The sequence below is a fragment of the Stegostoma tigrinum genome, chromosome 12 (assembly GCF_030684315.1).
Source record: "Stegostoma tigrinum isolate sSteTig4 chromosome 12, sSteTig4.hap1, whole genome shotgun sequence".
Taxonomy (NCBI): domain Eukaryota; kingdom Metazoa; phylum Chordata; class Chondrichthyes; order Orectolobiformes; family Stegostomatidae; genus Stegostoma; species Stegostoma tigrinum.
Window position 1 is genome coordinate 59,801,366 of NC_081365.1, and position 26,134 is coordinate 59,827,499.

The window sequence follows — 26,134 nt, forward strand, 5'->3', positions numbered from 1 at the left end:
TACAGGTTAACTAAAAATAATAAAACATGACTTTCCACTGGGATTTTCAGGGCAAGGTTCAGCCAGTTAGGGTGCACCAGCTACTAAAACACCAAAAAACAAACAACCTACAAGGGCCACACAGCTGCATTTCAGCTCAAGACCCCAAAGTCTGGCAGCATGATTTGGGAAAACCCTGGACTTGCTGTCACTTAACAGTACTGAAGTCTAAAACAAAATACACCAAAACCCAGCAAGTTAAAAAGAGTATAGAACACAAACAAAAAAGTGTTAGACAAACACCCCAGTTTCTTCCTGCTATCCTTTTTCATTTCTACTGTACATTTGACAAATCTTACCTTAAAAATTCAAGCTGTTCAGTGTTTTTCATTAAGGCACTTGGATAGTCAAAGAAAGAATGCTGTCTTTATTATATTTGTTTGACACAACATTATTCAGTGCTTTCAACTATTGGGTTAACTTATTATGCTAGATAAACATATTCCAACAGTTAAGTATACAGGGTCAACAAACCAAGAATCAGCTAGATGTTACTTACAACTTCTGCCTTTAGGCAGAAACAAGTCAAGAAATTTAAAGCACAACTCTGTAGGCCAAAATGGTCAGCTGGACTCAGTTGCCAGTTTCTCTGCTGTGGATATTATGTATACAGAACAAAGCTGTTGTGCATTAGACTATTTTGGACCAATAATCAATCAAGTTAGGTATGCAGACCTACAGCAAAATTCTCAATTCTATCCCCACCCCAATCCTAGTTTGTTTCATTCTTGGCGATTCCAATCACACCACAGGCTAAACGACTTCCGGCATTTCCTGTGCGAGTACTCTCCTCATTGCCACCTTTTCCTAAATCATCTTCCTTCTCATGAACCTTCAAAACAAAAAAGTTAAAAAAAAATCAACGTTTTGTAACTTGTTGCCCGATCAGGGTGATTAAAGCAAATCAAGAGTTAGTCATTTCTTCTCTCCAAGTACCAAGCAAACACACGAGTACCCAGAGTCTGTTCCTAAGCCACAATGTTTGGCTTTTATTCTCAAGCCAAGCATTTCCTTCTTCAAAATTAAATCTATTCTGATTTTAAGAGAAAGATAATAATGAGAATCAAAAGACTTTATTCCATTCTGCAGATACAAAATTTACTTGTGGCAAGTGCAAGAAAAGTTCTTCATTTTGCCTTAGTTTGTGCTAAACACTTTGCTCATTTGAAGATGAGCTGTTCAATATGTTGCCTCTACCAAGGTGATCCTGGTTTTGACTTGTCACACTAATTTTGCTGATTTATGTACCATAAGAACTGGAAGTTTATTGTATTAATCAGGACCTCCATGAAGTCAGTTGGCAGTGCAAATGAAATAGTTCTCTGCCACAGAGTTTTATCTCAGACAAAGTTTCATTATGTAAAAGGAATTTACACCGATTTACATTACTTTGCATTCTTGCACTGAAGACATGGACCTCTATCAAACTTGATCAGTCTGAAGCGCAGGTACTTAAATTTTCTGACTCAGTATGCAGTTGGACAGAGAAAGTACAAAAAACTTGACGTACTATTGGGAAATAAGGCAGGGCAGGTGACTGACATGTTGTTGGGGTGGGGGGGGGGGGGGGGGGGGGGGGGGGGGAAGCATTTTGGGGCCAGTGACCATAATTCTATTAGCTTTAAAAGTGATGGAAAAAAAGGATAGATCCAGCCTAAGAAATTAAAGTTCTAAGTTGAGGAAAAGGCAATTTTGGACAGTATTAAGTGAGGACTTTCCAAAGTTGATGGACAGGGTAGTGTTTTGAACATAAGTATGGCCAGAAAATAGGAAGCCTTCAAAAGTAAAAAAGGGGGGCAGAGACAGTACATTCTTGTTAGGGAGAAGGACAAAGGTTGGTAGGTGCAGGGAATCATGGTTGACTAGATAAAAATAATAAGGAAGCATATGTCAGGTGTAGACAGCAGAAACAGTGAATTCCTAGCACAGTATAAAAGACAGTAGGAGTATAGAACATGTCATGGCTCCAACACTCAATCCCTCTACTAATAAAACCTAACACTAAAGAGGGAAATCAGGATGGCTATAAAACCCTAAGAAATACTGTTGGCAAATAGGGTTAATGAGAACTCAAAGGGATTTTAACTTTAAAGGACAAAAAGGGTCACTAGGGAACAGAATAGGGCCTTTAAAAAGGATACCAAGGCCACCTATGTATGGAACCACAGGAGTCGGGGAAATACTACACAAGTATTTTTGCAAGACTGTTTACTGTGGAGAAGCATGTGTGAGATACAGAATGTGGAGAAATAAACAGCAACATCTTTAGCAATATCAATACCTGCAGTCATGTTCTATGAAGTTTCATTAATGCAAGTTAGATGTGACAATTGATGAATATGGACATTTGATGTTATCCAAACACTTTCCACTGCACAGGTGTAGCAGTTTCCTGTACGAGTTTCCCCATGTGATTTTCTACTGCACAAGGTCACACAATTACAGTATTAAATCAGAGAACTATTGAAATTAAAAAGGTGGCAGAGCAGGAGGTCCTAAAACACAAGAATGAATAAATTCCTAGGACCTGATCAGGTGGATCCTAGAATTTGGTGGGAGGTGAGCAAAGTGATTGCTGTAACCACTTGCTGAGATATTTGTACCATGATAGCCAAATGTGAGGTGCTGGAAGTCTGGAGGTTGGCTAACATGGTGCCACTATTAAAAAAGGTGGTGGTGAGGAAAAGCCAGGGAATTATAGACCAGTGAGTCTGATATCAGTGGTGGGCAAGTTATTGGAAGGAACCCTGAGGGACAGGATTCGTGTGTATTTGGAAACACAAGAACTGATCAGAGATAATAAAATGTGAGGCTGGATGAACACAGCAGGCCAAGCAGCATCTCAGGAGCACAAAAGCTGACGTTTCGGGCCTAGACCCTTCATCAGAGAGGGGGATGGGGAGAGGGAACTGGAATAAATAGGGAGAGAGGGGGAGGCGGACCGAAGATGGAGAGTAAAGAAGATAGGTGGAGAGAGTGTAGGTGGGGAGGTAGGGAGGGGATAGGTCAGTCCAGGGAAGACGGACAGGTCAAGGAGGTGGGATGAGGTTAGTAGGTAGCTGGGGGTGCAGCTTGGGGTGGGAGGAAGAACCGGTTAGGGAGGCAGAGACAGGTTGGACTGGTTTTGGGATGCAGTGGGTTGGGGGGGAAAGAGCTGGGCTGGTTGTGTGGTGCAGTGGGGGGGGGGATGACAAACTGGGCTGGTTTAGGGATGCAGTAGGAGAAGGGGAGATTTTGAAACTGGTGAAGTCCACATTGATACCATATGGCTGCAGGGTTCCCAGGCGGAATATGAGTTGCTGTTCCTGCAACCTTCGGGTGGCATCATTGTGGCACTGCAGGAGGCCCATGATGGACATGTCATCTCGAGAATGGGAGGGGGAGTGGAAATGGTTTGCGACTGGGAGGTGCAGTTGTTTGTTGCGGACTGAGCGGAGGTGTTCTGCAAAGCGGTCCCCAAGCCTCCGCTTGGTTTCCCCAATGTAGAGGGAGCCGCACCGGGTACAGTGGATGCAGTCTACCACATTGGCAGATGTGCAGGTGAACCTCTGCTTAATGTGGAATGTCATCTTGGGGCCTGGGATGGGGGTGAGGGAGGAGGTGTGGGGACAAGTGTAGCATTTCCTGCGGTTGCAGGGGAAGGTGCCGGGTGTGGTGGGGTTGGAGGGCAGTGTGGAGCGAACAAGGGAGTCACGGAGAGAGTGGTCTCTCCGGAAAGCTGACAGGGGAGGGGATGGAAAAATGTCTTGGGTGGTGGGGTCGGATTGTAAATGGCGGAAGTGTCGGAGGATAATGCGTTGTATCCGGAGGTTGGTAGGGTTGTGTGTGAGAACGAGGGGGATCTTCTTGGGGTGGTTGTGGCGGGGGCGGGGGCAGGGTGTGAGGGATGTGTTGCGGGAAATACGGGAGACGCGGTCAAGGGCGTTCTCGATCACTGTGGGGGGGGGGAGAAGTTGCGGTCCTTGAAGAACTTGGACATCTGGGATGTGCTCTCCATCTTCGGTCCGCCTCCCCCTCTCCCTATTTATTCCAGTTCCCTCTCCCCATCCCCCTCTCCGATGAAGGGTCTAGGCCCTAAACGTCAGCTTTTGTGCTCCTGAGATGCTGCTTGGCCTGCTGTGTTCATCCAGCCTCACATTTTATTATCTTGAATTCTCCAGCATCTGCAGTTCCCATTACAACTGATCAGAGATTGCAGTTTACATGGATTTGTGCCCAGGAAATATAGTGTGTCACGTTGATCATGTTTTTTGAGAATGTAAAGAGGACTGATTGCAGCAGTCATGCACATGAATGATTTTGACTTCAGGAAGGCACCTGACAAAAAGGTTCCTCATCGTAGAAGAGCTCCAGCCCAAAAACATGAACTTTCCTGCTCCACATGTTTTTTGACTAGCTTCCAGCATCTGCAGTCCTGTGTCTCCAAACAGTGGAGGAGAGTTTTGTCAGACCAGAGGCCTGTGACCAACAGTGTGCCACAAGGATTGGTGCTGAGTGCACTGCTTTTTGTCATTGAATTAAGTGATTTGGATGACAGCACAGGAAGTACAAGCAGATGGGCCAAGGAGCAGCAGACAGATCAATAGAAGGGGCTGCATTTGAGAGAAAAATTATGCATTCAGGGCAGCACTCATACACTTAATGGTAAAGGTCCTGGGGAGTGTTACTGAACAAAGGCCTTGGAGTGCAGGTTTATAGTTCCTTGCAAGTGAAGTTAGTGTTTGAGTGCATGTCAATATTGGTTAGTGACTTGAATATAGTGGAGGTCATGTTGCAGCTGTACAAGACATTGCTTAGGTCACTTTTGGAATACTGCATGCAAATCTGGTCTCCCTGCCTTGGCAATGATGTCGAGAAACAGAGATCCGGAAAATATTTATGAGCCCGGGGGAAGAGGCTGAATAGGCTGGGGTTATTTTACCTGGAGCAATGGAGGCTGAAGGGTGACCTTAGAGGGTTAAAATCTGAGGGGCATAAATAGGCTAGATATAGTCAAGCTCTTTTCCTAGGGTGAGACATCTGAACTAGAAGGCAAAAGATTTAAAAGGAGAGAAGGGAAGATGTTAAAAAAGAAAAAAGACCCAAGGGGCAACCACATGCATGCACACAGCTGCCAGAAAAACCATGTAAGGAGGCACATGGATGTTTGTACAGAGATATGGGCCAAGTGCTGCAAAATGGGACTAGATTTTTTTTACAACATCAAGTTGGTACAGACAAGTTAGATGAAGAGGTCTGTTTCCGTGCTGCAAATCTATGACTCTAACATAGATCAGATCTGGTGTTTACCAGCTGACCAACTAAGTGCCAGACAAAAATTCAGGTTTCTGTATTGCAGTGTTAAACAAAAAACTCCACTTCAGCAATTCAATTCTGGTTTCTAAAATCATTGCCCTGTTACTGACTATTTCAATTGTTACAGGAGGCTTTTAACTACTCAAGACTGCTTCTTCATAATCTGATTCTGGGAAGGACAAAATAAAGTGAAGTGAATATACAATGTCACTGCAATGGTTGTTATCCCATATCAAAGCCAGTTCAGTTCAAAATGACAACTGATGACCACAAAACTACTGTATACAAGACAAAAAAGGGTGCTGAGATTCAAAATCAAATGCCTCAAAGTCAAGGAATCCACACATGCTCACTAAGTGAACTAAGGATTAACTGATTTGTGTTGAGCACTTCTAGCCCCATGGATATTAGTTTTTCCAGAAGGAATTTTGTGCAAAATTAAGTCACATGTTAATAGATAAACAGAATTTAATATGTTTGAAGGCACAGCTCAGAAGTAACATTCAAGCTCTTATCAAAACTCAGATTTTGCAAATTACTTCAGAAAGCCTGTAGGAGTCAGTTCCTCTTCATTCAATCAGGCCATTATTGTAACCATCAGGTGGTCAAGATTTTCAATACTTACCACAAGTGTACGCCCAATAATGGCCTTATCCCCTGAAAGATGGAGTTGTTGATCCTTGAATTCAAAGACTGCCACCCCATTTCCATTAGCCTCCACATTGCCTAAATCACCAACATGTCTACAATAAATCACAGTTACAATTAAACTGGACAATCCAGGTAATATGTAATGCATTTATCATTAAGAAGTAGTTGATTCCAAGTGAATAGTACTTTACATTTTAAAAACCACTTGAATTTTGAGTCTTCCATGTAATAAAAGCCTCCTATATAGCTTCACGTGTGAAATTCATGTTATTGTAGAATGATAAGCAAACAGGCCACAAATCACCTTTGCGAAAAAAGCATGAACAAATTTAATTTCAGCTGAGACTAAAGTGACGAAGAATTTAGGACAACAGGCATTGAACCATACAAGTCAAGTATGCAGTGCAAGAGCAGACTTTTACCTTAATAAATGAAACTTCGATATTCCAGTTTAATGTGTTTCAGTTGGCTCAAAACTATCAGAAGTATACAGACAAGTTGTGGACACCAACTTGAAAGTACATTACTTATGGAATTTGTTTGCAACCTGCAGGAAATTCTCTCTCCAGAGAGAAAAGAGCTTGGAAAGGTTTGGAGTTTCGATTTGGCAGTCTGCAAAAATTTTGGCTGAAGCTGGAGTTGTACGAAACAATTGGTCCTGTTGAAGGGACATTTGTTTGGAGGGTTAAATTCTTGACACTGAAGTAACCTGTTTAATTCGAGTTCCAGACGAGCACACTTGTTAAAATCCTGATGGGTTTTTGAAATTCCAAGTTTACCACATTGTAAGCCCATTCTCACATTAGGGAACCATCAATGGTACTGTTGTGGCTTTGGAATTAGTTTTTACTAAGGGTTTTGAAATCTTTAAAAGTAACTTGGTGCATCTTCATTTTTGATGCATAAACTCGAATTTCACTGAAAACCAAATCTGTAGCAACATTATGTTTCAGTCAGAGGCCATCGCACTTAAACATGAGAAATGATATCCCAGCTGTCTGGTTGATATAAAAAAACAAAGAAAGCCCAGAAATTCATATTAATTTGGTCATTTGAATAAAATTGTCCAGCAGTATCTTTACTGTGATTGGAGTTTTAATACTTGCAATACATTGAATCAGACACTGATTCAAAGTGCAAATTGTTGACTCATTTACCATTATCATGTGGATGATATGCTGGATTTGAGGTAGCATTTTCAGATTCATCTGTGAAGTTAAAAATCTCTCAAAGGAAGATAAAAATATTGTACTTTTACAAATGGTCTGTTAGCTGCATGTAAAAAGGGCATTTCTATAATCTCAACAATATCACACAAATCATGCATGGCATTTGTTACGGGGCCAAGGTTCACCACCCCCACATTATCAAATTCAACATCCAGACATCTGATGTTACAGAAGCATTTTCCACCAATGGCTCGAGGTTCATGGAAAAACATTGATTCAATGTCAAATTCCCATCCCAGTACAACCATAATGCAGACATTATTTCTTTCAGCTTTTTGAACTTGGTTCCATGGGATCTGATGATATCCTCCTTGAATAAGCTACATTTTGTTACCCAGGCCACCACGTCAACTATTCCACACATTAGTTATCCCAAACTTCTTTCCATTCTCTTTCACGTGTAAGAGCTCCAGCAGGGACATGTCTGGCAGGATTTTGCATTTGAAAAATAAAATGCACTTTAGTTTCATTCTGTCAGTAATGACAGGTCCATACCACTGATTTGCAGCTTCTCAATCTTGCTGTCTTCAAATATTTCCACTCCTAACTTTGGTAGAGGGTCTTTAGTCCTAACAAGCTTGTGAAACACAAGGTCTGTGCATTTCATCAGGAGGTTACATCAACCAACTTAAATCTCTGCTGGAATTACCTGCCCTCATTAAAATTGAGATGGTATTACTTGTACTCATCTTAATTTCACAAGCAGCCAAGAAAGTTCTAGTTTTAACTGACGTAGGGCTGTCTTAGCTGGGTAGCTGTGTTGCAGTGTAGTAGTTTGATGTAAAAAGGTAGGAGCTTCCATGTATTGTGTAAGTGCATCAGGAGAATTCCCTCAGTCTTCAAAACGTGCAATCAAGTCTTGGCTACAGTGAGATTATGTTGGAGATACTCTAACTGAAGAGATGGTACGATGTCACAGTGGCCATATTAGGTACAGTTCTTGATGAAGGCAGAAGTCTGTGGTGAGTAGAAAGCATGAGTTCTTATCTAGCATCTAGATAGAGCTAACAAATACAAATAAAGGTTTAGTGGCTTTAAAGACAGGGCAGGTACAGGGTCATGAGAAGCTCAAATTCTATCCAATGTCACTGTCCTGTTTTCCAACATTTGGTTGATTTTGTCAAGGTGATTTCTATATTCCTAGCAGTCATAAATTGCAGCATACAATTTTACTTGCCATGTAAAACAATTAATTTTACATCCAAGTTCACGATTGCATCAAGTTATAACTTCATGCAAAGGATCAAACAATGCAAAGGGCTGCAAAAACACGGACTTTGCATTCCTGTGCATCACCCAATGCTGCAAGCTATGAGGCAAAATGGTTCTTTCAGCATAAATCAAGTATGCTTCTGCTTTCAAGATAACTGCACATTTGTTGACAAAGGAAAACTGTTTCAGTTGACAAGTCATCCAAGAATGGAAGAATACATGCTGCCTCAAGGCAGCTTCTACATCGTTAGGTAACTTTCATTCACTGGTGGAAAATTACTGCCATTTCTGAACAGTTTGCAGAAAAATCACTAAGACAATTTGCAACAGTTCACACTTATCAAACTAAAAGCAAACAAGGCTGCATTATGGAATTTTATATTGCTTTCCAATATTCAAAGGACAGTGCAAAAACCACTGCATTTAAAAAGCTCACCTTTCTTGGTCATTAGGTCCACCATGATTTTTGCCAAAAGGATTGTAGTGAGGTCCTGCACTGATACAGCCTGCATTGTACACAAATACAGCAGAAGGCAGGTCATTTAAAAACTGAGTTAAATGGCTAAATTTTTCAGCAACTTATAATGAGGTATTTTAAAAGCTAGCATCATATTTATACACAGGCAGATTTGAAGTCAGACAGTAGCTCACATTAAAAGGCAGCAAGTGAGCATGTCCATACCTTCCATTGTGCTTTTATTGAACAGCCAAATCAACAGCCTGAAACAAGGGTCAACTAATTGGGAGGTTGCAGCTTAATAAAGGACCACTTCCAACTGTCTTAAGTATTGGGGTCATCAAGTACTGAAAAGATGGCAGCATGATTAAATGGGAGGAGAACGCAAGTGGCTGGAAGTGACAAGATGCAAAGTCTTGTGGGTATGTTAGATATCCTGCTTCCTATTAGGAGGAACTGATTCTGCTACCCTTTTTTAAACTGAAAAAACGTTTGGACAATGTTTCAGATTTGTTTGCAATGGCCTCCTGCATGGGAACTGCTTAGCGGAAGAAGTTTTGGAAGACAACTTTGTCAAAATAGGCATTGGTGTCAAGCTCAAAATTTACACATCTCAGATTAATCTAAAATTGTACAAAAATTTGCAACTCAGCTACTTATTCAACATCCTTGCCCCATATTTTACTGTACTGTAATCATTTGTGGCATTGCTCAGTGAACTGGAGAAGATACACTGGTAGATATTGTGTAACTATTTGCCAAAGTAAAATAAAAGCTTCGTTTAGGAATTAAATATGACAGTCATGGCTAATGTGACCAGTAAAAGGTTCTCTCCCCACCCCACCACCCCCCCCCGCTCACCCCAGTAGGAAGGATGAAACCAGAGACATAGGATCAAGGTGAGGGGGCAACAATTTTCCCCAGAGGGTGATGGGTTCAATTACAACATTTAGAAGGCACCTGGATGAGTATGAACAGGAAGGGTTTGAGAGTGATATGGGACAAATCGGACTGGATTAATTTAGAATATCTGGTCAGCACAGACAAGCTGGACTGAAAGGTCTGTTCCATGCTATATAACTGACCCTGAATTACATGTACTGGATATCCACATTAGCAGATAAATACCTTATTCTTGCTAAGGTGACAGATGACACTATTGCCTAGAAATCTGTTGGCTTATCTGCACATGAGCCTGGAGTGGGCCACATGAACACCTAGTTATTTCTTTCATCAATTATGTTTCATTTTGCATGTTGATTTTAAGAAAGGTGTTGGTTTCTCTTAAATCTGATCTTTATTCAGATTTAAGATGTTGAGGGCCGGAATAATAGCAACAAGCAAAATGCACACGAGGGGCCGCAGACAGTTTTGTTTTACACAATTTGTAAAAGATGATGTAATTGTTCCTTCTAATCTAAGCACCATGTCAAGCCTATGCATTCACCCAGAAACCCGAACTCCTGTTGTTTTCTTTCACTAATGACACTAAAATGCTGCCTAGATCAAAATATTCTCAGTTTTTGGCTATGTTTTCTTGGAGCAGATCAGCTATGGCAATGTCTATTGGACTTCTCCCCTTGAGTTTTACTTCAAGCAAAAGGTTATGGTTTTGATGGTCAAAAAAGCAAGTACCATTCTTTAAGATTTTTAGAAAATTGATTACAGCATCTTTCTACAGTTAACTACTGCACAATGTTTCAATGCCCAAGTGAAGTACACATTAGTCCTTGCTGTTTAGTTTTTTGTTTTATCAACAGTTGAAATCATAACTGAAACATGTGTTTATGCTTCCTTAGTTATACAGCAGCATAAGAGGTTCTTCAAAGATTAAAAATGTCCTTATTTTGCAAGAATCAAAAAATACTTCCCGTAGGAAAACGTTGGTTTATCTAGAATGGGGTCCCATACCTTCCTACTCATGAATTCAAGTTTAAGCAGGACACAGGTAAACAGTGAACAGAAAATGCTGTGCCTCCCATTTTTGTCACTTGGGAAAGTGGCAATCATGTTTACTATCATGTCCAAAGCCAGTTTCCAGGTTTCACACTTCATTGACAGCTCCTTCACATGACTCCCACTTGTTATTTTGTTGACACTTTTCATCTCTGAAGGACCCAAGCCCAATTCATTTGATTCTTGTGGGTTCCCACTCAAGCTCCAAAATAATCTCATGCCCAGACCCACCTGGGTCAGGCTATTCCAGGCTGTCTACATCATTAACTTGTAGAAGAGACGAGGGGAAAGGAAACAATGTTCTTAAGTAGATGCCATGAAGAACAGTTGACATTTCAGTCTCATGCCTCAGAAATAATGCCGCAGCGAAGTTAAGCCATAATCATTGGCTGATAACTGATCCCTTGCTTACATGATTTGGGAAATAACCCACCTCGTTCATTCAAGTGCTCAAAAAAGGTGGAGCCAACAGATTACCCAGAACATTTAATTTTTTTTTTAAAAACATCAGCATGTCCCAAAGAACTTCATAAGCAAACAAGTGCTTTTGAAGTGTAGTCACTCTTGTGTTCCAGTCAAGTTAGATTTCTGGCATTTAACCATTTCCCACTTATGATTTGAAGTTGGTGCACTTTCCCTACTTTTCGTCTAATCTTAATAGAAGTAGTTTTGGATCTCCCTTGACTTGATTTACCAAATTGATTTTTTATTCTGCAATGAAAGGTCCACAACTGAAATATTAATTTTGTGCTCTCCATAGCTGACCCGACAACTGCTGCCCCCATTGAAGATTTAAAGACACATTTTGAAGGATATTAGATCTATTGTAGTGTAAAATAAAGTTTGCCAAGTTAATGATGGTATTCATCTACATGCAAAAGTCCATACTAGTTTATTCTAAGTGAACACTTATACACAAAGTTATTAAATTCCTAAATTGTCAGAACAGCAAGTAGTTAGCCCATACCATTTGTATTATCTCCATAAGCATGAACATGGAACCCATGTTTTCCAGGAGTCAATCCAGTAATGCTTCCTTTCAGAGTCACAGGTCCATCTCCCTGGGGAAAAAATATTCCAAATGAGCATTAAGTGGGTTGCTTCAAATAGTTCAGAGTGCAGCCAACAGCAGCAAAAACAGACTGAAGTCAAGCGATTCCAGTTGCCCCCCCAAATAGAACATTATGTTCTGAAAGTTGATGTTCACTCTTGGTACATTCCATGGTGCTTCAGGTGTTCCCTGTTTCAGGGGCTTAATTTATTATTTTGCCAATTAGAAGAGAGGCTACTCAACTGGTAGTCCATATGGGCACGACTAGTCACCTCTCCACAACAGTCTGCAAATTGCACAGCTAATAGAATTACAGTAGTGTGAAATTCTAAAGTATTTAGCTTGCCTGGCATTTTTGGTTGAGACCACAAAAGGAAGTTTAACCAAAAGTTTACAGTTTAGAGAGAAAAAACCAAGGAAGATACTCCGTCAACTTGTGCAGAGTAACATTTACATTTTGCAAGATACATACGTGTGTTATGGAACAGATCAGAACTGCCCCACACCACCATTCCTCCCACCCCACCACCCCTGCACCACCACCCCACCCCCCCAAAACCTCCCAGGATGTACTAAGGAGAGTCTAAGCTAAGTCTTATTTTTATGTTTTAATTCTATGTCTGAAAAGGTGCTGTGTTTTGATCAGTCTACACTAGGCTTTAACTAAAACAATATTCTTACACAAGTTAAAATATGAAAACTTTTACCTGTTGAAAGACTTCAGTAGCTACTTATTAATCACTAATCAACTATTCTAATTTAGGCAGTGTCGTATGAATACATGCTTTGGCAAAAATGTAGTTCAGCAAAACCGTTCTTACATGCTGTCACTCCAATCTAGACCAAACCAAAAAACAAGAAAACACAGCCACTTTGCATTTGTTTTTAAGAGGAAGCCTTACTATCTCAGACTATACTATACACCCAAAAGTTATTGCTCAGCTGCCTACACACTTGGAATTCAAAACCAAACAAAGCAAAACCCAAACATTCATTGTTCTGAGCCTGAGCCCACCCTCTTCATGCTTTTGTTTAATTTAAGACTAGTCAGGGATAACTCAAAGTAGTTTACTAACCACTTGTCTGAAGCAGAAATTTAGCACCACTGATGTCTTCGCAGGATGCACAAGACAGAACACATCTCACAGGACTGTGCCGTTGAGATGTTCTCAACATGTCTCGGCTACCTGTTTGAAGAGCTTGCTGCCACCAGGATGCAGCTAGCAATCCATTTCAATTTTGAGATTTCTCCCTTCACTACACTTGGAAATTTCATTAAAGATTAATCCATAGTCTTTGGCCATCTATATATTATCCCAGACTGACTGGTCAGCATGCATTCATCAGGTATTATTGCTGAATCCCTTGGTACAAATTTCTATGCAGAGAAAATGCAACATTTACAATCTCAACAAGACTGAGTAGCTCCACTGGCAAGGTACCTTTTCATGTTCTGATCTTAATGTGTTGATTTTACCTCCCCCTCCCAAAAACAGAAAATTATTAGCCCTCCTGAACTTAAATCCAACAGATTTGTGCAAGCAAGCATCAGTAAACTTGGACATTCCTGGCATCTTCCAGCAACAGACCGTTGAAACAATCCACCTGACCATTAAAGAATTTTGTCCACCCAAACATCATCTTCCACATTTGAAGATTTCAAAGTCATAAGATTCTATCACCACAAACTGGCACTTTGCCTTGGCCAAGCACCTGAACAAGGCTAATTTCCAATTCAACCTCAATTTCTCCATTTCGGTTTTGGATTTGCTGCATCTTTGAAGCTGAAACATGTTTACCCTTTGCAGTTTGTGCAAAGGGTAAACATGTTTCAGACAGCTGAAACAGACACTGGATTTAAAAAAAGAAATCAGAACAACATGCCTTAGCAAAGTCCCAGAAGTCTAACTATCAATATCAAATTTTACTTTAAGTGTATTTTTGATTGCTTCCACCCAAAGAAGAAAGTGAACACAAAGATACCTGAAAGTTGACCCACGCTACCAAAAGACTGGAAGGAACGATCTGCTTTCAACTGCCCATTTCAACAAGGTCTAATTAAAATTGGATTTTAAGTACCCAAAGTTGCATCATTTTGGCCATATACTAGTTTCCAGAGCATACCCACTGCATTTAGTGCCCGTTTTGCTGTGGTCTCCCTTCAGAAGTTTAGTTTTACAATCTAACTGATCCAGTGTCACATTTTTATTGCTATTAAGAGATGTTTAAAAATTGATTTTCTTACAACTGGTGAATCTATTCCAATCTTGATTCCTTAGTTGGTTCTCAAAGCCATATGTCACTACCCTGCCTTTAGCCATGTAGGTCCCATCAGGAGATTGTCCCTGCATATCTGTATACATGACAGGGGTGACTACCTCCCAGCTAGCACCTGTACATAAATCCCACATTGCTCCACCTTTGTAAATTCTTGTCAAATGAAAGCTTTCATTACCATTCTTATTTTGCACATAGCCACCAAGACCTCTGGTCATATGATTTCTGCTTCTGATAGCACTGCTCATCTTACTATAGTTCTTGATTTTGTTGTATTTAAATTTTAGCTTTCAATTTTTCCTCATCTCTTACAGATCTCTCACTAACAGGATTCCTTTTAATGGCTTTGGATTGGCTCCAGGAACAATCATGTTCTTCAGAACACGATCTGGTCTTCCAGTTTTGTACTTTATGTTGCCAATCTGTGTAACTGCGTGCCTCGTCCTTTATATTCAATGAGTGGTTATATTTTGCAGTGGTCTTCCATACCTTCTTTACAATAGTTCCACCTCTGAATAGCAATTACTAGTCAACAGTTGCAAAAACAAACTAAATGAAAGTGGGTACAGATGACTTCACTTGAATTATCAGTAGTGATCAAGTCATTAATCAGACCAACTGTCAACTTCAATATTCAGGTGTTCTGCACAACTGAAATATTGGTTCTTGGTTACTTTTGATAAATTTGCAGACTGTAAGGAGTTATAATCAATATACCAAATTACCTTGAAGATGCTTTCTGAAGACTGGTTCTGTTTAATTATTGATTTTGCACGAGAGCTTTTAGTCTCCCTTGTCTATGTTTGAAAAAACACCTTTACCCAACTGTGGCTGGCATCCTTGTGCGTGTCACCCTCCAGAGTTGAGACTTCAGTTTTAAAATGTAAAGCAATTCTTGTAGTATACACAGTTCATTTAAAAGTGCTCAAAAAAGGTAAGTTAACTACAGCCTCACCCCAAGCAGAAAGGTGATCATGCAATACTAATGGAACTTTTGGATGTCTACTAAGAACTGATATGAACTATAATCACCTCCCACAGACAGTATACACTACTGTAGACACTTGGACCACACAGCCTGACCATTATTCACACACACACCTCTAAAATACATTTGTTTGCAAATTTAACCCCCATTATTAGCAAAATTTGGGCAGTGGTTAGCACCTATCCACTTCCATTGACTTGTGCACACAGTCATCTTTACTAATGCATTATTCTCAACAAATCTGGCTGCCAAATCTGCAAAATCCCAAACCTTGAAATTCCACCATCATTACTTTGATGCTTTCTGGGAGGAGAGGGGGGGGGGGCGGGTAGGCAAGTGTCTTTTGCTATTTTAGTGTTGGCAATCACATCCCTTTGAAAGAATCTTATTCATGTATCATTTATGCTTAATCCTTAGGGGCAGTAAGCTCATGTAGTTTTAAAGTTAGTTAAATATTTACCCCTGATGTCAACAACCAGTCCAGTGAAGAAATTAAAAATGCTTCCCTGCATTGCTTTACTAGAACAATGACCCTACTGAGTGAATTTCAAAAATCTGATTTTCCAATTGAGATTTCAGTGTCCATATCAATTTTTATCTGGACTTTTATCACTGATCCACTAAAATACAGTTGTTAAGTAGGTTACTATTTAGTGCTGTGATCCATTCTGGCCAAAATATTCCCATTCCTTGTAAAATAACGCATTACCATTCTCAAATCTGAGGCTGGAGGAAGTCGCAATTTTGTTAACTTTGTTCCAATCCACTTTGGCTAAAATGGGACCCAGACTGAGCAACTTATTCCACACAATAGGAGTATTGACTAATACTACACAACTGAAATATTTTGCAACTGGGTTTAAACTTTTTGGGATGCAAAATGTTTGCTTTTGTTCCCCATCCCTATCAACTTTCTCCAAGTCTTCCATTTCATGCAGTTTCAAATAATCTAATGCACCATTTTGAAGATTTCTGGTCATGGTTTTAAAATTACACTTGCAACATTGACTGATTACACCCTTGATATTGAGTTCATTCTTATTTCACAATTCAAATTCTCTTGGTTTAGCCAAATTGAATTGTCAAACATTTCTATCCATGGGTCTTGGCTTAAATTGTTTTGTCCCACTGCATGTATCTTAGACAGAATTACCAGCCCATTAACACTGCACCCTCAAATTTTGTCATATGGCTAACTGCCCTATTTGCATCAATTTTCTCTAATGTGGATAACACTACAATAATTACTGAAATTCCAGGTTGAGTGTAAGATGAAAAAATTCAAGCCACTTTAGAGGATTGAGAAATTTGTCACTCAGGTTGCAGACATGCTCACTGAGCTAATAAAATGTGAGGCTGGATGAACAGCAGGCCAAGCAGCATCTCAGGAGCACAAAAGCTGATGTTTTGGGCCTAGACCCTTGAGAGGGGGATGGGGAGAGGGAACTGGAATAAATAGGGAGAGGGGGAGGCGGACCAAAGATGGAGAGAAAAGAAGATAGGTGGAGAGGAGATTATAGGTGGGGAGGGGATAGGTCAGTCCAGGGAAGACGGACAGGTCAAGGAGGTGGGATGAGGTTAGTAGGTAGCTGGGGGTGCGGCTTGGGGTGGGAGGAAGGGATGGGTGAGAGGAAGAACCGGTTAGGGAGGCAGAGACAGGTTGGACTGGATGCAGTGGGGGGGGGGGGGGGGGGAGAGGAGAAGAAGAGCTGGGCTGGTTGTGTGGTGCAGTGGGGGGGAAGGGGGCGAACTGGGCTGGTTTAGGGATGCAGTAGGGGGAAGGGGAGATTTTGAAACTGGTGAAGTCCACATTGATACCATATGGCTGCAGGGTTCCCAGGCGGAATATGAGTTGCTGTTCCTGCAACCTTCGGGTGGCATCATTGTGGCAGTGCAGGAGACCCATGATGGACATGTCATCTAGAGAATGGAGGGGGACTGGAAATGGTTTGCGACTGGGAGGTGCAGTTGTTTGTTGCGAACTGAGCAGAGGTGTTCTGCAAAGCGGTCCCCAAGCCTCCACTTGGTTTCCCCTATGTAGAGGGAGCCGCACCGGGTACAGTGGATGCAGTCTACCACATTGGCAGATGTGCAGGTGAACCTCTGGTTAATGTGGAATGTCATCTTGGGGCCTGGAATAGGGGTGAGGGAGGAGGTGTGGGGACAAGTGTAGCATTTCCTGCGGTTGCAGGGGAAGGTGCTGGGTGTGGTGGGGTCGGAGGGCAGTGTGGAGCGAACAAGGGAGTCACGGAGAGAGTGGTCTCTCCGGAAAGCAGACAGGGGAGGGGATGGAAAAGTGTCTTGGGTGGTGGGGTCGGATTGTAAGTGGCGGAAGTGTCGGAGGATGATGCGTTGTATCCGGAGGTTGGTAGGGTGGTGTGTGAGAACGAGGGGGATCCTCTTAGGGCGGTTGTGGCGGGGGCAGGGTGTGAGGGATGTGTTGCGGGAAATATGGGAGACGCGGTTTAGGGCGTTCTCGATCACTGTGGGGGGAAGTTGCAGTCCTTAAAGAACTTGGACATCTGGGATGTGCGGGAGTGGAATGTCTCATCGTGGGAGCAGATGCGGTGGAGGCGGAGGAATTGGGAATAGGGGATGGAATTTTTGCAGGAGGGTGGGTGGGAGGAGGTGTATTCTAGGTAGCTGTGGGAGTCGGTGGGCTTGAAATGGACAGTTACAAGCTGGTTGCCTGAGATGGAGACAGAGGTCCAGGAAGGTGAGGGATGTGCTGGAGATGGCCCAGGTGAACTGAAGGTTGGGGTGGAAGGTGTTGGTGAAGTGGATGAACTGTTCGAGCTCTTCTGGGGAGCAAGAGGCGGCGCCGATACAGTCAGTGTACCGGAGGAAGAGGTGGGGTTTGGGGCCTGTGTAGGTGCGGGAGAGGGACTGTTCCATGTAACCTACAAAGAGGCAGGCATAGCTGGGGCCCATGCAGGTGCCCATGGCCACCCCCTTAGTCTGTAGGAAGTGGGAGGAGTCAAAAGAGAAGTTGTTGAGGGGGAGGACGATTTCAGCTAGGCGGATGAGAGTGTCGGTGGAGGGGGACTGGTCAGGCCTGCGGGACAGGAAGAAGCAGAGGGCCTTGAGGCAATCTCCATGCGGAATGCAGGTGTACAGGGACTGGACATCCATGTTGAATATGAGGTCACGTGGAACAGTCCCTCTTCCACACCTACACAGGCCCCAAACCCCACCTCTTCCTCTGGTACACCGATGACTGTATCGGCACCGCCTCTTGCTCCCCAGAGGAGCTCGAACAGTTCATCCACTTCACCAACACCTTCCACCCCAACCTTCAGTTCACCTGGGCCATCTCCAGCACATCCCTCACCTTCCTGGACCTCTGTCTCCATCTCAGGCAACCAGCTTGTAACTGATGTCCATTTCAAGCCCACCGACTCCCACAGCTACCTAGAATACACCTCCTCCCAGCCACCCTCCTGCAAAAATTCCATCCCCTATTCCCAATTCCTCCGCCACATCTGCTCCCACGATGAGACATTCCACTCCCGCACATCCCAGATGTCCAAGTTCTTCAAGGACCGCAACTTCCCCCCCCCAGTGATCGAGAACGCCCTTGACCGCGTCTCCCGTATTTCCCGCAACACATCCCTCACACCCCGCCCCCGCCACAACCGCCCTAAGAGGATCCCCCTCGTTCTCACACCACCCTACCAACCTCCGGATACAACGCATCATCCTCCGACACTTCCGCCATTTACAATCCGACCCCACCACCCAAGACACTTTTCCATCCCCTCCCCTGTCTGCTTTCTGGAGAGACCACTCTCTCCGTGATTCCCTTGTTCGCTCCACACTGCCCTCCAACCCCACCACACCCGGCACCTTCCCCTGCAACCGCAGGAAATGCTACACTTGTCCCCACACCTCCTCCCTCACCCCTATCCCAGGCCCCAAGATGACATTCCACATTGGCAGATGTGCAGGTGAACCTCTGCTTAATGTTGTATACTGCATCCACTGTCCCCGGTGCGGCTTCTTCTACATAGGGGAAACCAAGCGGAGGCTTGGGGACTGCTTTGCAGAACACCTCCACTCAGTTCGCAACAAACAACTGCACCTCCCAGTCGCAAACCATTTCCACTCCCCCTCCCATTCTCTAGATGACATGTCCATCATGGGCCTCCTGCACTGCCACAATGATGCCACCTGAAGGTTGCAGGAACAGCAACTCATATTCCACCTGGGAACCCTGCAGCCATATGGTATCAATGTGGACTTCACCAGTTTCAAAATCTCCCCTTCCCCTACTGCATCCCTAAACCAGCCCAGTTCGTCCCCTCCCCCGACTGCACCACACAACCAGCCCAGCTCTTCCACCCCCCACCACCCCCCCCCACCCCACTGCATCCCAAAACCAGTCCAACCTGTCTCTGCCTCCCTAACTGGTCCTTCCTCCCACCCCAAGCTGCACCCCTAACTACCTACTAACCTCATCCCACCTCCTTGACCTGTCTGTCTTCCCTGGACGGACCTATCCCCTCCTACCTCCCCACCTATACTCTCTCCACCTATCTTCTTTACTCCATCTTCGGTCCGCCTCCCCCTCTCTCCCTATTTATTCCAGTTCCCTCTCCCCATCCCCCTCTCTGATGAAGGGTCTAGGCCTGAAACGTCAGCTTGTGCTCCTGAGATGCTGCTTGGCCTGTGTTCATCCAGCCTCACATTTTATTATCTTGGAATTCTCCAGCATCTGTAGTTCCCATTATCTCTGCTCACTGAGCTGGTGGGTTTGGTTACCCCTGCTAGATCAACATTCAGTGCATTTCCAGTGACATGTCAGTGTTTGGAGCTGCTTGTTACTTACATGGCTTTGTAAAGATGTTTGGTACCACTTCCAGTTCCATTTCTCAGGTGTGTATACACAGTGTGTAATTCAAAGTGTTTGTTGATGGAGTTCTGGTTAGAATACCAGGCCTCCAGAAAATCCCTAGAGTCTGTTTGGCTTGTCAGATTATGGATGTTGTTCTTGTCAAATTCAGCATGCTTGTTTGTCAGCATGTAATTCAAACCAGTGAGAAACAGAACCAGACTTCAATTAAGGGCTTTTAAGCTTGAACCTGCACCCAAGTCAGTACTAAAAGAATGGCATCTCAATTACTGCCAAAACTAAACCTGCACAACAGCAGTCATGTGTTATTTGATATTCTCAGTCTGCAGAATGTGCCATATGCAAAAATTACATCCCTAAGCAAGCCATGAGATGACAGTGTTGAGGAGGACAAGACACTGGTTCACTAACTCATTTTAGGCGAGGCACCTACCATTCTTGCACATTACTTGCACTCTACATTGTCGATCAATTATATTTTGTGGGCCTTCTAGAGGTTCAATTAACATTAATGGACAACAAACCATAAAGGCTTTTTTGGGGTGAGTTTCTGCTTCTCTTTTCAAAGAGAAGACAGCTGTGTTTCTTTAAAAAGGTTACATTACAATACAAAAAGCCAACAAGATACTCTTGCTTTTAAAGCAATGTTGGTGTGTTGCTATGAAGCTTTAGTCCAATATGCAGAACTTCATGACTTAGAACAAGTGACATAGAATTGAAGGATCTAGTATTCAACTGCTGTTTTCAGTTACACAACAGCACGACTCTTGCAATCTTGAAAAGTCAGCAAGTTGAAGATAAACAGCTTTCAACGCAAGTGGATTACTCACCTAATTCCGATTATATCACCTCAAAACATTTCATTCATACTGCATACAAGTTAATGGACCAAATAGGTTTGTTCCCCAATGTGCTGGCACAGCATTTAAGACTAACTACTGTCAAGTAGCACTGGTTAAAATGGTCTTATGCAAATAAAAATAACAACAAGCCAACCTGTTTTACAGATGTGACTAGACAGTAGAATAAAATTGACTGTTTAAATCCTCCAATTAACAGTTCTCATGATCAGTGGTAACAGGGACATGGATAAATGAACTAGAACATGGGTTGAAGTAGTTAAACTTAAGTGCTTTTATACAGACTTCACAAAATTGCAAAGAAGGAAGAAAAACAATACTTTTATAACATGACAGTGAACTGATTGGCAGTAACAGTGCATTTGCTGTGACAATTTGGGTAACCATTACCAGATTCTGTCAATATTAAAATTTAAGTCTAAATATGCAGGTCGTCTGATTTGCCAAGGCATGACCCCAACTATGAGACACAATGTCTTGCTTATTTTATCAAGTTAAAAAACAGGCAGTGTTTGCACGATACTTTCCCAATAAAACCAAATCTAACAAAATGAACAAATCTTCAAGTTGCCTAGGCTAATCTCAAAACAAAACAGAACAATTCATCTAAAAGGAATACTTATTCTACGTGTCAAAGTGCCTTAATTGGTAGTATATAATCCATAAAGTGTTAGGTTTGCAATATCACTGATAAAAGGTGAACTCACCATTGTCCTGGTAGACTACAGGCTGCTCTTGCATGAATTTAACTTGAGGGTTACCAAGCCTCAGGCAAGCTTGAGAAGATGGGATCTTCATGACTATCTCAGTGCATATGGAAACGGAACTCTTGCTAAATGACATTTGCAAATTTAAACAGCAGTGAGAACACCAATTAATACTAAATGTTTGGCCAAACCATACACATTTCCATCTTCCAGTGGTGGAATCATAACCAAGTTTGCAATTTACACAATAAACCTTTGTTGGAGTTAAGCATATTGGATAGCAGGGATAAACTTATTTTTGAACTGTAATTATACAAGCTTTTGTTGTTTTTATAATTAAAATGGAGACTCACTACCTGTACGTCCAGCTCCAATCATCCGATCTTTAAGATCAAGTTCTCCTCTCAAATGTGCACTGCCATGTAACTTACACTATTCACAATCCAAGCAATTTCATTTGTTGCTTAATCTGTACTTTTAGTCAGAAAAAGTAACTACTAAATTTCTAACCTAAATCTTTTCTAGGTAAATAGTTTCACTGCCAACTTGTGGCCTTACCACTAACTGTCGTTTACAAGGACAGACACTCCAGTTGCGCTCCTTCCTGACCTGTCAATTTTAAAGGTTATATTTATAGTTAAGTCATTAAGGCCATAAATTGTCAACCTATACCTTACTCTGAGAAAAAAGGGAGGAAGGGAAAATAAAGAACAGTACAACACAAGAGGTACGTGGTTACATTGTTAATGTGATGGAAGTGTGACAAAGTAGAAACAGTTGTTATTACAAATTTAGTAAAAGTAACTTTAACAGCTTTAAACAATTTTTTGTAATTCTGATTATATCCATACATGCCAACTTGCCAATACTCATTTTCAATCAAATTAGAATTGGTCAATTTTTTTGGAACGTGGATGCAATAGTTATTCAAAACTAAATAGATGCAGAGCTGAACTGAACACCATTTGAACAAACTAACATGTTATTTACATCTCCCCTTGGTTGTCCAATTCATATAATAAGCCACAATTTGACAAGAGTGCTCTTAAGGTTGCAGTTTTTTCAGGAACAGTACACCAGTCTCAGGTATGACTGTTCGCATCAAGATGTTGCCTTCTTAAGGCTACTTTTATGCATTTCATGTTGTCCCAAAGGAAGTAGTGAATTAATTCACTGAAAATTGATTGAGAAAATATGGCTTCAAGTTGTCAAGAAATTTCAGGAAGGAAGGAACAAACTAGACTAAAAACAAGGTGCTGGAGAAACTCAGCAGGCCTGACATCAGCTGCAGAGGTAATATTCCAAGTGATACAACACCACTTCAGAACAATGAGTTCCAAAGAAGAAACTTGTCAGACTTGAAACGTTAACACCATTTCCATTTGGTGTTGAATTTCACCAGCTTGTTTGTTTCAGGTTTCCAGCAGGCATAATATTTGATTTTATTGAAAAAAGAATCAAACAAACTGCATACCAGGAAACAAGTTTGAGCCAAAAGGTGGCTTGCTTTTGGATGCCAGCGAAGTTCAGCCAGACCACATAGCTGCACTCATTAGAGATTACTGGTGGTGATTCAGCCACAGAACAGTGGCTCAGCCTACTTAGGCAAATGGCAACAGTTTCCTTAGAAAGGAGCAATTTAGCACCATAACCAGACTTGTGAAAGGGAACACATTGACAAGTTAGTTAAAAAATGCACAACTAAGATGGAGCAGTGAATCTCATTTTCAATTCTCATGTAACATGAGAATTATTTGAAGATTTTCAGGACTGGAGAATACAATGAAGAGTTAAACAGACAGAAAGCAGAGTTAAGTTCAAGGGGTTTGAAGATAAATAACGTGACGTGCTGGAGTTAGTGAGCTTGAACACAGGGACATTACTGTGCCACAGGTGCTCCTTGCTGATCCAGTACTGGTCAATCGTAGACCCTAGGCCTTTGATAGTGGGCAATTCAGCAGTGGCATTAATTAGATTCTCCTATTGTTACTGATCATGCACATGATATTGCCAGTTCTCAATGCATATGTACACTCTGCTTCAGTATGGAGGTATGGAGGTCATGATTTCAAACACAATCCCGACTTTTGACCTTGTAATGCACAGAAGTCATGCATAATACAACTGAAGATAGATATTTCAGAATACAGAGCATTAGAGAGTCCACAGCTCTAGTTGTCTGTGCTGCTTTTGTTCTTCTTACAAAAGGAATAAGATACTTGGCCTAGAGACATTGAACAGGCCAATGAGAAGCTGTGTAAACGAGACCTATACAATAGATCAAAGTGTTCAATTCAGTAAAAGCTGGAAAAATGTTTTTCCTAGAACATAAGAGTCACATTCACCTCAGTGGGTGACCATTTAGGCCAGTTAAAATTAGAAAATTTGTAACTCAAGGTAATAATTGTTTGGTCTTTTGTACAACACAGGGCCATGAATGCTTAGTTGTTGCGTCTGTTCAATGCAGAATATAGACAGTTTTTTGTCCAAGTACAGTATTCAAACATGATAAGGAGGCAGAGTTTAAGTACAAAGTCTTGTTGACCAGCATGGCAGACTTAAAAGGCCAAATCGTCTAAACCATGCTATCACTGGCATGGAGTCAAGTTTTAAAAATTGAATATAATAATTTTATTGTTTGCACTTTGCTTTATTCAAACCACCCAAGTTTCATTTGTACACAAATAGCCAGCATTTGCAGCTGCAGTTTCAAATTGAGAGCTAGCCAGAGTGCAGGCTTCACTGAAAATTTACCTTTGCCAAGAGTCACAATAAAAACTCCAAAAAAGTCAATGCACACCAGTAAATCAGCTTTTAGTTTGCAAAAGGGAGGTTTGATTCTTTTGCCCAGTAAACAAAAGACACTGACCACTTGAAAAAAAGTTTATTTACTATCTTATGAAATGCAGCACAGCAAGTTTACAGAAAGCAAGCTCACACAAACACCAATTAATAGACATCATTTCAGGCAGTGGCTGAGCAACAAACACTGGCCAGAGAACAAGGAAAACTCTTTTGCCCCTCAAGTTAGGTAGTGCAAATAAAGCCTCAACAATCCAAGACAGCACTCCCTCCAATTAAGGGCTCAAATCTCAAGAATGAAACATGCTGCTTCAAGTTATAACAAGTCTGACACATCATTTCGCTAGTTTTTTAACTAGGAAAAGCAGTATTCCAGGTTGCCCCAATCTTCACTCATTAAAAGCGGCAGGTAACAAGATCCACGTACACCTCGACAGGCAAGATAGAGATGGTGGTTATCCCATACAAGGGTACGTACATACACGTGCATCTTAAGGCGCCAAACTCGTTCACGTATGCATTTCCGACATAAGTGAACTAAAAACCTGGTGCCAGGCACTGAAGAGCAACCTGTCCTTCAGCAGAAAACATAATCGTTAGCTGTTACTTCCTCAAATTGGCATGTATGTATACAAAATTCCGGGTTAATTCTGCACATCGGCGACCTCGCGAAAGCTTACAGATTCTGCAACATAAACATTCACAATAAACGTTGCTGACTTCGCCTGCTCCGCAGCTACTGCGTTATCTTCCGCTAGTAAACGTTCTTATCGGATTGCCCACAACACTAACTGCGTCAAAGCTGCTGGGCAATCATGACAAAGCAAAAAAAAATAAACCGGCAGGAGTGGGGTGTAGGACCGAGAGTGGTTCTCAAACGTATGGACGATTCAAGATGTGCATTTCTTTTTAAAAAAAGCGAAACACGGAGAGGCTCGGCTGTCTGCCCAGTCGGAGCACAGCGGGCCCTGCTCCAGCTTTGCAGCTGATGGGGGAATAATGCCCTGGAAAGGGGTGCGTTCGGCCGCGAGATCCGAGCCGCCAACACCGGGGAAAACGAAAGTCACAGCTGAACATACTCCCGTAACTTACTGTTTGCTCGAAGTAGACGGTGCCAGTCACTTCCCCGGTTCCTTTCAACACACAAACTGCTTTGACAACGGCCATCATGAACGACACACAAGCTACTCGCCACACGCTAGATATAGACTGACGGTGCAGGCAGAGCGCGTGCGCTGACCCCCGCCAGCCTAGTGCGCTTGCGCATTCAGCGGCCAATCGCTCGGGCCCGAAGGTGAAGGAGATGGACTTGAACCATTAACTTTTGTGATTCTCACGGTAGATGCCGTTTATTTATGGTACAGAAATAGGCTACTGACTCTAACTGTTCGTCCCTCAGTTATACTCTCCTCAAACCTTCTTCCTCACTTTCTTCATCCATCTCTCAGTGGGATCACCATATGTTTGTCATGTGTCCTATCAAATGCATTTGTTACTCACTTCGATTATTTCCACTGGTGACCAGTTCCACGTGCTAGGATACAGTATTCTTTATTATCACATGTACTTGGGTGCAGTGAAAAGTTTGCAATATTGCCATCTTAGGTAGAGTACCTAGGTACAAATCTTGGATGCAAGAAAGGAAAAAAAGTTGCATTACCATACAGTGATGCGTAGCATAAGTTAAAAATAAGGCATAGTTAAAGGGATAAACATTACAGTCTGATAAACAAATTACATATAAATATTACATTGCAG

General features: G+C 42.1%; 1 protein-coding gene across 1 annotated transcript; it reads right to left on the reverse strand.

Annotated features, from left to right (window-relative positions):
* Window positions 1-386: 386 nt before the first annotated feature.
* sod1 (superoxide dismutase 1, soluble) lies at window positions 387-25,608 on the reverse strand. Its single transcript, XM_048540908.2, has 5 exons — window positions 25,469-25,608; window positions 11,807-11,900; window positions 8,863-8,932; window positions 5,960-6,077; window positions 387-871 (listed from the first exon to the last, which is right to left on the reverse strand). Exons 1-5 carry the CDS (start codon window positions 25,544-25,546, stop codon window positions 752-754), a joined length of 480 nt encoding a protein of 159 aa, XP_048396865.1. The 5' UTR covers window positions 25,547-25,608; the 3' UTR covers window positions 387-751.
* Window positions 25,609-26,134: the final 526 nt, after the last annotated feature.